Raw genomic sequence first — 14,552 nt, forward strand, 5'->3', positions numbered from 1 at the left:
CCACACAAGAAAAGGCAGGTGAATTAGAAAAGGGAAAGTCAGACGACAGATAGGAGGTGGGGGAGAGAGAAGTGAAAATGAGAACTGAGAAAAAGGAGGGATGAAATAAGAAGCAGAATGAGGAAGACAGACAAGTGATGTAGCAGAAATGTTATTGCTACTTTGGCATCACAGTAATTATCTATATGTGACAATTGTTGCATTTTATTATTTGAAGCACTAACACGTTAATTGTAAAGAGGTGCACTGAAAGCCTAGGTTAACATGCATTCACTGTAGAATAGCAATTTTAATCAATGTGTGTTAGAAATGGGGTCTCTAGGTGGTGGTCGGTTTACACCCTGTCCAAGTAGATACACAGCTCAGAATACCCCTGTTCACCCCCTGGGTAGCTTGGCACAGCAGTCAGGCTTGTCTTAGAGGCAATGTGTAAAGTATTTGTACAAACACACACAGTAACACACTGAAAATACCACAGGATGAATCCACACCAATTCAGAAAAATAGCCAATATTTATCTAAATCAAACAAGACCAAAATGACACAAATCTAACATACACAAGCTAAGGTATGTATTAATAAAGTAAAAAGAGTCTTAATCCATAAAAATTAATGGACCTTGTATGCGTAAAAAATAAAGCCACACTGGCAAGTGTGCGTCAGAAAAGCAAGTGGTGCATCGATTCCTTACTCTCAAGTGAGGCCACGCGTCAATTCTTTCTCCGCTGGGTAAGTGATGAGTTGGTTTCCGGACCAGCAGCCTCAAGTTTGTGCAGTGATGTTACAGATTTTGATGCCCAAAGATGACGCGTGGAAAATCCGGATGCACGGCAGTGATGAATCCGCACTGAGCTGGCGATGCATCGAGTTTTCAGCTGAGGTGCAGCTGCTGCGACAATATTTCTGCCACTTTTTTTGTCTCTCGGCTCTGGTGCATGGATTTTAACTCTTGCTCTGCCAGCTTCTCCTTCCAGGGGCCCAGGGACTGGATGTGGCACCACTTGGCAAGCCAAGAGGTCTCAGCAAGAGAGCCCAGGTGCTGGTAGATGAAGTCTTTGATATCCCTGAGACTTTTTAACAGGAGGCAAGCTCAGTCCAAGACCTTGGAGAATCTTCTCAAGCAGGATACACAGCAAAGTCCAGTCTTTGTCCGCTCTAAAACAAAAGCAGCAACTGCAGGCCAATCCAGCAAAGTACACACAGCAAAGGGACAATACTTTTCCTCACAGCTCTTCAGTTCTTTTCCTTGGCAGAGATTCCTCTTGATCCAGAAGTATTCTAACAGTCTGTGGTTTTGGATCGACTCATTCCAGCCTTTGAAGTAGGCAAACTTCAAAGGAAAGTCTTTATAGTGCACAAGAACCTCCTTCTTCCTTGCCCTGCCCCAGACACACACTAAAGAGTTGGAGACTGTATTGTGAGAGGACAGGCACAGTCCTTTTAAGTGCAGGTGACAGCTTCTCCCTCCCATTCTAGCCCAGGAAGACTCATAAGGAAATGCAGGACACCACTCAGCTCACTTTGTGTCACTGTCTAGAGGGAATTCATAAACAGTCCAACTGTCAGTCTGACCCAGATGTGGATTCAACAGTCAAGCAGAGGCACAGAACCAAAAAAAAACAGCTTTCTAAACGTGCCATTTTTAACCATACAGTTTAAAAAACAGCTTTACTAAAAGATGTATTTTTAAATTGTGAGTTCAGAAACCGCAATAGTGAAAAACAAATTTGACAGTATTTAATTACCAGGACATATAAAACGCACCAGTACATGTACTGCCTTTTAAATACACTGCACCTTGCCTGTTGGGCTACCTAGGGCCTACCTTAGGGGTGACTTACATGTAGCAAAAGGGAAGGTTTGGGCCTGATAAGTGGGTACACTTGCCAGGTCAAATTGGTAGTGCAAAACTGCACACACAGACACTGCAGTGGCAGTCTGAGACATGTTTGCAGGGCTACTCATGTGGGTGGCACAATCAATGCTGCAGCCCCTCTAGTAGCATTTGATTTACAGGCCCTTGGAATCTCTACCACACTTTACTAGGGACTTACTAGTAAATCAAATATGCCAATTAGGGAAAACCAGTCATAATCACAATTTACACAGTGAGCACTTGCACTTTAGCACTGGTCAGCAGTTGTAAAGTGCCCAGAGTACCAAAAGCCAGAAAAATCGAAATTGAGCACATAGTCAAAAATACAGGAAGCAGAGGCAAAAAGACAGGGGAAACCCCGCCAAGGATGCTAAGTCTAACAATGTGGTGTAGCCCTAATATGCTAAGATTAATCATTTGTTTTGATTTCATGTATTTCCATATCAAGTTAATTAATATGTCCCACTAAAACTATAATGCATTTCTAAAAAGAAGTGTTTTAAATGTCATATGCACATGTCAGAAATGCAGTTCATTATTATTGCTAATGGAATCTATTAGAGTTATTTCATTTAAATCTACTGTAACATGAATACTGACAGAGCTTATTACTGATGACTTTATTATTTTGAATGTTATATGTGTCTTTCTTGATATAAATCAATTTGCTATTTTAATTCACTTTACTTAGCTTAAGTGAGGCCAGTAAAGCCCATTTTCATAAAACATGTAGAAAAATGTTTAGTCGTTCTTGCTAACGTGACATTCTTTTCAGAATTTGTTTCCTTGAAATGCTAGCTTGGAAACAGATGTCCTATTGTTTTACTCACAGTGAGCTTGAGAAAGTAACCTTGAACCCAGTACATTGAGGAACTGTAGAAATGGACTATATACAATTGTTTTAACCTGTACAGATGTGCTCAGATGCATGCCTTTTCCTTGTCGGTAATGGAAATCTTTCCTGATGTTGCAATTTCTTGTAATGCGATGGACTATGATTGGACAGTTACACCTTCTGATTCATGTGGAGTGGTTAATGAGCAAATCATTTTGCACTTTGTACTCTAATATACTGTTCCCCTGTTAGATTAGCAGCATACAGATTCCCTTGGACTCTGAGAGGTACAGACCTCTCTAACCTTACCCTTTATTTTTCAATGCTTTGCTGAAGCTTAGAAATCTTTCCCCTGACCCAAGAAGACTTTTGACAGAGGTTCTGAGATTCTGATGCCTTCCCTTTTTAGGTCTAGAGTAAGTGTATGCCTCTTGTATACTTTAAGTATACTTCCTGTGGGCTTGAAGTGATTTAATTTGCTTGTTTCTGTGTCATTTAAAAATCCTTCCTTGCAAGTGGTCTGTCATGCCTCTTTGTCCTGTATTTTTCTCTTTAGGAGCAGGGACCAACTACTGCATAATTATGCTTTGTCCTATTTATATCTTCCGTGAGGGATTTTTTTGTTCTTTTTGCCTGCTTGTCTTATACGGTGTGTGTTTGTTCCAGAGCAGTCACGCTTCCTCGGGCAAGTCCTCCAGCAGGCCTCCCTTCCCCTCCTAGCTCCCTGCAAACATAAAACCAACAGCAGAGGGGGGAATTGCAAGGGCCAGCTCACACTCGCTCTCTTTGTCTTGTGGCAGTTGGTGAGAAGAACGCTCACAACAGGGTTTAGTTTGAGAGCGCTATTATCACGTGGGCATTCAGGGATGTGCGAGAGCAGTGATGGTTATGTTTTCCCCATCTCTTGCTCAGCTGTTGCCGGGCAGTCACCCTGGCCCCTTTTAACATCTCACTCTTCGAGGAAGACAAGGGTCACCATGCGCCTTTTCCTGCTTTGCCTGCTGCCGCCATTTCGCTAATTGTCCATGACCTATAGGGGGCAGTGATGCGTGAATTCTCCACCACTGTGGATGAACTGGAAACTATGAGGAACTTCTCGAACAAAGGAAGGCAGACTGCCAGGCGCCACCATTTTCTTAGCATGACCGTTGTAGGCTCTTTGTGTGAGTTTATATTCAATGGACTCTTGGTAGTGCACTTTTGTAGTTGCTATGGAAAAGCAGGTGATCATGACTATGTACACCTACGGTTGCACCACATCCGAAAGAGCGTAGGACATGTGAATTGGCAGGCATTTTTCATTTGGGTTAAGCTAATCTTAGGTGTAGCTGAGGGCTTGTAGTTATCAAAGGGGAGAGGATATGGCATTAAGGTCAAAGCTCATAAATTTAGAAGTGGGGAACCAGGTTTGAGTCTTGGCATCTCCTCATCGTCCTGTGATTGTGTTCAAATTACCTACTCTCCCTATGTGGGGAAAAAATGTAACATTACCTTGTGTAAAGTAACTGGTGCTCATGTAACGCGCCCCAGGACCTTTGGGTGGAGTTCACGTTATGTAAAAATGCAAAACAAGTTGAGTTTCAGGACATGAAGCCTTCATTTCAGAAGGCCGGTAAAGGAATTGTGCCTCCATTATCGCTCGTTTTTTGTTTTTTTTAAGTATGGTGGTGAAAGTAAAAACAGTGTTTTTTTCTTAAACAAATCATGCATCAGAAAATCCGACAGTGATTTTTCATATTTGAAATGACGGTATGTGCCTGTAGAGTCTTGCCTTTTAAATCCTAAGAGTGCCTGCGTTCGCTTGTGAAAAGCGAATTTAAGAGAAAATGAAGCTATAAAAAATAGACCTCCCTGTGGTTTGGTAAAGCTATCTGCCCCTTTTAGAAAATGTTTTTCATTCTCTTCTCCATTGGTGGATATCTCATACCTTGGTCCGGTGCAGCTCCTGATCTCTCAGGGAGAGTACTGTAAAATCTTTGCTAATTCTATCACTGCCATGATATGCCTATGACCTCTTTTACACACTTCTTCCAATGTTTTATTTAAGTTTGGTCAAAAAAGGATGTCTTTTAAAGTTGGTTCTCAATTGGGAAGGTGGCAAACTGATCTGCAAGGAGATGCCTCCTCTCCCCCCTTGACATCAAATATCCCGCACAAGGATGACAGCTCCCAGGATTATTAATTTGGAATCAGTTCTTTCAGTACTGAAATGTGAAAATATCCAGTTATCAGGGTGTCATTCCGCCCACGACGAAGACTAGTTAAGAAATGAACCAATTCTAAGTGTAAGCAAGTATATAAATATATATTCCTAAGGGTTCACTGGTCGCCTTCAGATTATTACTTGCGTATCTTCCTTGTAGCCTTGTGTGTGTTAACTTCGTTCTTGTTTGTAGGTTAATTTTGGAAGATTCTATATACACCTGCTTAAGGGTGGAATTCCCAAATGAAGGGTTTGTCCTATGCTCTTCTACATTACGCTCGTTATGCACACACTGCCCACTGTGATACTGTAGTAAAGAAATTTATTTATTACTGTTGTTTTTTTTCTTATAAATCTTCATACCCCTCTAGTCCAGAGATAATCTACTACTGTTTTTTTTATATTCCTTATATATTTCTGAAGAAATGAAAATCCTATCTTCTGCTCACTTTGTTTTGCCTTTTTTTCATTTTTATCTTGAATATTTATTGTTTTATGGTTTAAACGTTCAAAATAGCTATTCACTGTTCTGACTTCACATCAAGGTTGTTTTTCCACTGCAGTGAATTTACTTATTTTTTCTCAGCCAGCATATTACTCTTGTCCTCCCTCGTAACCTATTTCCTATTTTTTAGATATACAGTGCCACAAGGCAATACGAATGGCAATAGTGCTATGCAAATATCATCACTCCACTGCATCCAACAACAAAAAAAGTTAAAAAATGCCATTTTTTATGCCCAGAGCTCTAACTTTCATAAATGCGAGACTGATTGCCTTGTAAATGGTTGTTACTTTTTACTTACTTTCTGTCCTGTTCTGTCATTTTTCCAAATTCTTTTTTCCTTTTTCTTTTTTACTTTTTGTCCCCATGTGTTTTAGCCCAGCACATGTTAACTTGTGACTTGCTAATCTGTAGGGATTTCCCTTGCCTTATCTAGCAAACTTAAATGACTTTTAAATTGCGCTAATGCTCAAGATAACTGAACAGCGTATGTACTCATCAAATTATTCTTTTGATGTTTTGCATTGCTATTGTTGAGTGTTTAGTTTGTTTGATGTTAGTTTGCCTAAATATTTTCTTTCACCTTTGTCAACCTATGGTGATCCTATATCTTTACAATCTAGTTTTGAGAATCATTTACCTAAATTTAAGCCTGAATCAGCATAAAAACCTTAACCTTATTTCAGACTGGAGTTTTCCTTGTAGGGACAAATGGGCCATGCTGTCATTTTAAGTTGTGTTGTTTGAGAGTCTACTTCTAGTTTCCTACCCCTTATGCTGGGTGAAAAGATGTATTGACCTTGTTTAAAGCATAATTGAAAAATGCTGTATCACAAGGCAGAAGGAATGTTTACCTTCTCACTCTGACTGAAGATGTAGTTCTACCTCTTCAGAGCAGCTCCAGACAGGGGAGTAAAAAAGGCTCCTGCCTCCCTTGTAGCGTGAGGGCTCCTCTTAACTTACCTTGCTGGGTAGGGGCTTAAGTTCCTTACGCCAGTGAGCCAATGTTGGGGTGAGCTGAACTCAATCAGCTTACATTATATAGAACGTTCTCATTGAGAAATCCTTCTTCACAATATTTCAGAAAATATTAGACAAATACATAATAAAAGTGTGAAATAGGGGGCTAATATGCAGCATGTTGTCCTTTAGTGTCATATTTCAGTGGAACTAAAAGCAATGGATTAGGTGTTGTAGGAAAAACTGTATTAATTATATACCGGTAATTTTTCATGAACAAGGATGGTTTATGCCCCTCCACCCGCCGAACTCTAGCTTTCTGTCTGACGCGTAGATAACGCATCTCACTCACTCTGAGGGAATGACTCGGTGATGGTGTGCGGCTGTTGAATTTCCCGCCTTCCATCTCGTGGATGGGTGTTCTGGAACGGGGCTGTCTGGACCCAGGTGTGGTGACACTCGACTTGCTGTCTGCAGATTCCCCCTTACCTTCAGCCCCCTCCATACGGGAGCTCAAGTCCCCGCCCCGTGGGAGTCACGTGCCGTGGGCCGGGGTGTGAGGGGAGGGGGGCTTCCAGGAGTTGAGAGCAGCAGGTCCTCCTCGCTTCACTTCGCTACAGTCCCAGGCTCGCAGCACTCAGTGCCCAGAAGCACTGGCATGGAGCAGCTGCGCTGAACTCCCTTGCCGGCCGCTTCCCATGGTCTCCCCTACTGCGGTTGCGGGAGGATGAGGCTCTTCTTCGTCTGCACAACTTTCTGGGCATCACTTCTGGCTACCGGTAAGAACTACATATACTTCTCATTACCCTAAAACCCACTGCACTTCTAAGGAGCAGGTTATCAGCAGGCAAGATGCTCCTGGTCGTCTGCCCACTAGCAGTTAAATTCCCAAAGGCAACCGGTGTCCAGCAGCAGGGCTGCAGCAGACACAACAAGTACTGGGATGAGATTGATACTCAAAGCACAGAAATGATTGCAATATTCAAAGATCTTTCCGCTCTACGCATTCCTTACATTTGGTGTAAATTTCATCAGGGTTAGTTTGAAAACGCCCAAGCTTTACCGCGCGGAATACTTCCTCGTGGTAATTACGAAGCGGTGAATATTACACGCAGGGAACACAGAAATATTAGAATTCCCCGGCACTGGGAGCAGAAACTGCTCAACTGAGAAGTATCCGACGGTCCTTTGCGGTTTCTTAGCAGCCTGAAGTGTTTCCGTTTAACGTGCGTCTGCTAAGAGGCGCCTGCTTTGCATGATAGAGGGAAGGCTGAAGTATGCCTTACAGATGTAATTGTGCATGCCAAAATAGTAATTAAATCATCTGTAATTAGTAGTTAAGTAAACCCTGTTGGCTGGGATAAGGCAACGCTGGAGAGCGCTGAGACTCAGAGATGCTTAAGCAGGGTCGTTAACCCATTACGCAAATGGCTCCTTAAATGATGCGCGTGTGTGGCAATTTCTTGTTTTATTGGCTGTCAGCTGTATGTGTGCGCGTGCTTAACCCGTGACCCTGTGTCTCAGAAATGCGGGTCTAAACATTGCCTCACACATTGACATGCCCTGATCTTAAACATGGTTATAATATTCGTGTACGTCTATTACTGCCGCTGCCTGGGTAAATTAGATAAGTTATGTGACAGGCAAACGTGCATTGCCCTGCAGTGTCCCTGATGTATGAAAACGCGAAGGAAAAAAAAACGCATCTTACAAAAACCCCGGTATACATAAGAACATTGAATCTAAAAAGAATGCGCGTGGTTTGCCTAGATGGAAAGGGACTGCCCCAAAGAGGGCAGTGTGATCTGCCTAAGCCCGTGTCAGAGGATGCTTAGGGATCTGCTGAGACGAGAGGACCTGAGCCGAGCTTTGTGTTTTGTTGCAGGCTGCGCTCTGCAGATCCAGTGTTACCAGTGCGAGGAATTCCAGCTGAACAACGACTGCTCTTCCCCCGAGTTCATCGTGAACTGCACGGTGAATGTGCAGGACATGTGCCAGAAGGAAGTCATCGAGAACAGCCAGGGTGAGTGCCGGGTGGCTGCGCCGCTCCTCGTCTTCCTCCTGTCTCCGTTGCGCGTTAAACGGGCGCGCTTTATCTGCTCTGGCTGACTCCTTTACTGGGGTAGATTTTCTTTGCCTGCCGCTTAAACCACAGCGCGGTGTGTACAGTCTGTCAGGCACTTCTGCGCGCCAAGATCTTATTTTGCCGTGGCAGATAGGCGCGAGCTTGTGTCCAAAATGTTTTTATCTCAGCTTTTCAGTCGTTTTGTGCCCTTTCACTCTATAGATAGATGGATATAGACAGATAAAATATTAATAACAAAAATACGTTCATACTAATATCTCTTTTGTGTTTGGGAGCTGGACAGCGCAGCGCATTAAAAACGCAAGGTCTCATAATGCCCTCGGGATATTCTCACCACTGTTTTTTCGTGTTTCCTGTGTGTATCTTCTTGTGTGTGTCAGACTGCACATGTCTGCGCGTGCATTTTATGTTGTGTGTGATGACTCTGTGGAGCGGAGTCACCTAGGCAGTTACGGGTATGTTCAGTAACGTCGTCTCCGCGTGTCTGTATTTGTCTCTGTAAGCTGGGGTCAGTGGTGTTTTGTGGAACACTGTGTGTCTGGTGTGGTAGTTTCCCTGAGTGCATGACTGACTTTGTGCTTTTGTTTGCGTCTGCGCGTTTTGTCTCAGGCTCTGCATGCGTGTGCTGGTTTCTTTCTCGTTTGGCAAATCTTATTAAGTTAATGTCCGATTGATGCGCCTGACTGCGTTTGTTTCTGCACCTCTGGGATCCTCTGTTCATGTGTGTATGTGTGTGGTTGTTGTTGAGTGTATGCATGTCTCTGAATATCTGCTTTACCATCATTGTTCGCACCGGCCTCTGTGTGTGAGAGAGATACAAAGATAAACACTTTGGTTTTGTTGCTGTGTATACACTACTTCTTAACAGTGTCTCAGCTTTTCAAGCTCTAGTTGCTAGAAATTTTAACATGTAGTGCAATTTAGGGGAATGCCATGGTCTCGATGTTTTACACAAGGACAATCTTTTCTCTAAACTATTAAGAAATGCAAAGTTGTTGGAACTCCTTGGGCGTGTAGGTGCTATTTGAAATACCAAGTCTGCTCTGGGACGTGACTTCAAGAGATGAGAATCCCAGCAGCTGCCTCTAGTAAGGAGAGCCCTTTTTTAGGAGAGGGTTGAGGTCTCCCACCCATTATTAGCAAAGCAACATCTTGTGTAGATATAAAATGTAGTATCTGACGAGGGTGTCTGCCCTTTCCTTGATACAGTGTTGATCAAAGCGACCAAAGGTGCTTAAAGAAAGCGTTGGAAAGATCCATCCACTGCCTTCTGTCGAATGGTGTTTTCATCCCCTAATAGCAGAGATTTTTGATGAATACAAGCTCCATCCTGGGCTCTCTGGTAATAGAAAGAATGCTGCAAGGTAGCCAGCATTTCATAGACTGTAATGTAAAGAACGACATTGGCCCCCTCGCTGCTGTTTGAATTTTAAAATACAGTAATAATGAGGGTTCAATAGGTCCTTCACGGGTCTGGCCCCTGGTGCCGCTGCACCTGCTGCACCAATGAAATGGATGCCCTTGCAAAAATATGCAGCTTGCACCAACTGAAAAAGAATATTACATTTCCCACATGTAAAACCCGTACTCATTCTTACTACCTACACGTATTTGTTCTTTAGCCTTCACTGCTTTCCAAGCCAAGTGGAGTGGCTCTGGGGCACAGAAGAGAGCTAAAAATAACATAATAAATGAACAATTAAATAATATGAACTGTTTTCAATATTGGAGAGCCATTAACGGATGATTGCTTTTTTGGGCGATGTCGTCCTTCGCAAGTTAATAGGTAACGTGAAGATGCAAATGATAAATACATTTGTGTACTAATAAAATACAGCTATTGATAATTAGGAATGAAAGAACACACCAGAACACCATATATATATATATATATATATATATATATATATATATATATATATATATATATATATATATATATATACCCTTTCTATGGAGGGATAGGTAAAAGGTACATATTGATAGCACAAGCATTTGTTTTTCCTCTTCTTGAGAATCGAAAATTGCCATATAATGTCAGAAAAAAAGATGTCTTTGATGATAATATATTTTTTAATACACATCTCAGTGGCAAAGTTTTTCAGAACAGCTCTTAATTATAACAGATTTTCATATATCTCTCTGAACTAGCAGTACTCAAAATAAAAGTTGTTATTCTGACCCTTCACAATGGTAGGCTACAGGATTGGGGGTGTCTTACCGTCCATGATCTTCAAGTTAGAAAACGACTTTTGTGGTGACCGCTTTGGTCCCTGAACCCTCCTGTCAGCTTTATGAAACCAAATACTGCTCACTCTATTGACCTTATAATTATGAGAGTGTGGGATTCTGGGATTCTCTCCTGTATCCTGCATGCCGCATACAATTTGTGCAGTAGACACATCTGACTGTTGTGTCTTACTGCCTCAATTCTCAAGGCATCTGTCCCAATAATGGTAATCTGCTGAAGTCCTTGAGAGAATGTCTGTTTAATAATAAATATGCAAATCAACCTGTTTTTCTTTAAATACCAGAGAATCCAGCTAATAAACACTACTGAGATCCAAAAAAGGAAATATCAAATCTTCCTAGGTATTGTTAATGAGAATTTGAAACTCTGAAAAGGTGCCAGGGATAGACAGGAATACTGAAGGTTAGCTTTTAATTTGATTTGTTTAATGCTGCCATTTCATCTGAGAGCAGGGAAATTTATTGGGAAAATTGGCTTCAAATACGTAAATCCACTTGCATAACAAATGTCTCAGACTGCCATCTTCTTCATTTTGGCAGACATGCTACTTTCCCAAGGAAAGCATTTGAGGGAGATAGCCTGCCTGACTGCCTGGTAGTTTTCCATTACTTTAGATGAATTGTGCAATATCTTGGACTCCACTGATGGACACAAGCTATACAATTTATTTGAATGAAAACCACACACCCGGCAATTAGGTAGCTTACACTCACTACATTTCCTCTTAATAATATTAAATGCAGATGCTCTGTTTACCTCATCTCTCTCCCACCACACTTATGATCTGCTGTTTAGAGTTGAGGTATGAATACTTGGAAATGTATCTAGTTCACAATTTGTGCACACAATGAAAGGAAATCAGCTGACATCCATCAATATCTAAGATTTACTTGTGACTCAAAGGTCACACCCAAATTTTGCATTTACATAAATATTTGTGGGTCAACTACACGATTAAAGACAAATGAATAGCTGTAACGTTTGTGATAGTTGGGCTTTACTATGCAAATTTTAACTCCTGTCATTATGTAAATTATACACAGAAGAGTGCATCGAGAGATGTAAAGTTTAGTGGTCAAAGAGCCACCAGAAGTTAAGCTACCTATTTTGAAGTTATTAAACTATATACTATACAAGCCATCAGTGTCCAAATTAGGGTCAAAATCCCACTATCACGGCAGATAGGCAGGATGCCACAGTATATGTAAATGAGTTCTATTTCAATACTTTATAGTTATCTCATATGGGTACCTTTTACAACTGGTATAGTTCTGGCACTATTCTGGACACTCCTTTCTTTAAGTCTTCGAAAGAAGTTTGCATTCATATGTAAGTTAACAAATGTTTTAAACAGAAATGTACTGTTCTCCGTTAAAATGGGAATATTTGTTTAGTCTTTAAACTCAAAAATTCACTGGGGCCACCCATTTCGGCATCCTTTTAGAGGCCAATTTCCTTTGCTTTTTGTACTCTTGCACAGATTTCAGAAAATGATTCCCTACTTTTAGTAAGTTTGTTGGGACCTGTGGATGCCACATCAAAAAAGCACCTCCTGGAACACAGAATTAATAGGGCATTTACCATTTGTCCCCTTGGACTTATGTTAGAGTTATAGTCTGCATATATTGTAAAGTTCACTCTACATGGCACTTGTGTCCACTCCACTTGCTATAGGAACAGTGCTGTACTATAGGGCTTTGAGCCTGAAAAAATAAAATATTTTTTTCATCTGATGGCAGCATTCTATCATGGTACAACACTGGTTAATATTGAGGATGAGCAGTACTATTAACTAATTTATTCAAATATAATAAAATAACAGCTACATCCCGCAAGGCTGCACGTCAGCTTAATACTACCCCTCCAAACATCTATATGTAATCATTAATTTAAATCTGTGTGGGGTTGCCTCTGTTATTCATCCTTCTGAGGTCACTCATATGGCCATCACATCATTGACCTGGGTAATGATAACACAACTATGTGTACCTGTACGTCGAGACAATTGAGTTTGTGCTTTACGCTACATCAAAGCAGCTATTCTCATAAGTGGGTCAGCCTACTAAACTAGACTAGATTGTACCCTCACAACCAAATATAATGCTATACTAGCACTGGAATAGTGGCAGCCTTTGATGTTTTCAATATTTATTTAAACCTAAAGACGTGCTTAGAGTGTCCAATTGGACCTCAAGTACACCAGCGTGCTGAGAACACATTGTATTGAGGCAAAGTATGTGAGGATGGAGTTGTTTTTACCCCTTTAAATCTCTGAGCCACAATAAAATTGACATCATGCTTTGAATCTTAAATATGAATAGTTGTCTCCCCACCACCCAGATGCATGGTTGGCGTCACTGCCATTAGAAGAATATAAGAAATTTAAACTTAATCTAGAGAGTTAAAAAAACAGCAGATGAAGTTACTCGCAGAATGTCCATGGGCAACTCATTTGCTGCCCTGATCATGACGAGCATGCATATTACCACAGATATCACCATGTTATATGTTTGATGACAATGGACCTTTCTATCAAGGTCTCACGGTTCATGTGTCCGGAGCCAAAATATGTAAGGTAAATGTACATCCAATGAGTCTAAATCAAACTCATTTATAAAGCCAGCATTCATCTTGAAAATGAGTGGGGGTATTTCTTTCTTTCTTTCCTGGCCAACTTTGGACATCCCTGGGCTTTTCCATTATGAAGTGTGTTGTAAGATATTCAGCTCTCTGCGCAACAACCATTATTGGAATATTCTTCTACGCTTCGATTATCTATTACACATTTTGTAGTCTCTCAGAATAATATGAGAGTTGGAGTACCTTTGCCAGGTTCTGTTTCTCTCTGATATTTGAAGTGTGGCCCAATTGTGTAACATTATTGAAGATGGGTGTCCCAATCTTTTGTCCCCGGCAGTTTCTCAACTGTACCTGGGAGCTTAAAAGTATTCCGGGTATTGATTTCGAGTTTATAAAAGGCTCTGGAGTTTCAAAAGTTGAGCTGAGTCTGTAAACATTTTGCATTTGCTTGACACTGCAATCTTGTAATTAGAGTGTTTTTTTATTCTTGACTAAATACAGTAAAAGGGGGTTATAATTTAATTTTTATGGACTAGCCAATTTTGGCGCTGGTGAAATATTGTGGTGTCATGGAGCACAATGTGACAGATTTCCCCTGAAGCTTATTTACAAGTTAAGTGGTTTACGCTGAGATAAAGTTCATGGTCGGAATCGGTAACCCAATCGATCTATGCAGCCATCCCTTGCAATGTGCATTAATCTGTTTGTCTGTTTTGCAATAAAGGGGTTTGTTGATTTACGCGCCGTGCTATGTGTACACTACAGTCATCAGTATGTAAGCCATGGCTATTTGCTTTCCTACATATTTCGTTAGTGCTCGTTAAGTTGAGGGATGGCTGTTCTATATTGCATACAATTTAAATTTAATTTCAGTCGAGGGCTTGTCATTGGTGGATGTTCTGCAAGTGTGTGACCCCTCTTTAATTGAACTGCGAGAGCCTGCTCCCATATTATTGTTAAGTTGTGAGGTAACTTAGGCCCATGTGGTGCAGGGCGCCCCGCAGTCACTGCAGCGAAGGGAGTCCCCAAACCCTCCAAGAGACCCCCAGCCCTTCAGGGGGCCCCCTAGTCCGCACCAGGCTAATGGATCTCTGTGGGATATGGGATACTTGGGGCCACTTACCACATTCTAAGAGGGACCCAGCATTGTTCGTCATGCCACTCTTGCTAAGGCGCAGCGATCTCGCTCAGTGCCTGTAGAGCAGCACACTGCTATGTGGTAATGGTTTGTGTCAAGTTGAAACCTTCGGACGCTG

At 41.5% G+C, this 14,552-nt stretch overlaps 1 protein-coding gene across 1 annotated transcript in view; it reads left to right on the forward strand.

Annotated features, from left to right (window-relative positions):
* Positions 1-6,725: 6,725 nt before the first annotated feature.
* Positions 6,726-14,552, forward strand: part of LYPD1 (LY6/PLAUR domain containing 1) — a 277,901-nt gene continuing 270,074 nt past the window's right edge. The window contains exons 1-2 of the mRNA XM_069224680.1: positions 6,726-7,158; positions 8,265-8,402. Of these exons, the coding sequence (XP_069080781.1) occupies positions 7,107-7,158; positions 8,265-8,402 (190 nt within the window). The 5' untranslated portion in view covers positions 6,726-7,106. The remainder of the gene's footprint in view (positions 7,159-8,264; positions 8,403-14,552) is intronic.

The sequence above is a fragment of the Pleurodeles waltl genome, chromosome 3_1 (genome assembly GCF_031143425.1).
Source record: "Pleurodeles waltl isolate 20211129_DDA chromosome 3_1, aPleWal1.hap1.20221129, whole genome shotgun sequence".
Lineage (NCBI taxonomy): Eukaryota > Metazoa > Chordata > Amphibia > Caudata > Salamandridae > Pleurodeles > Pleurodeles waltl.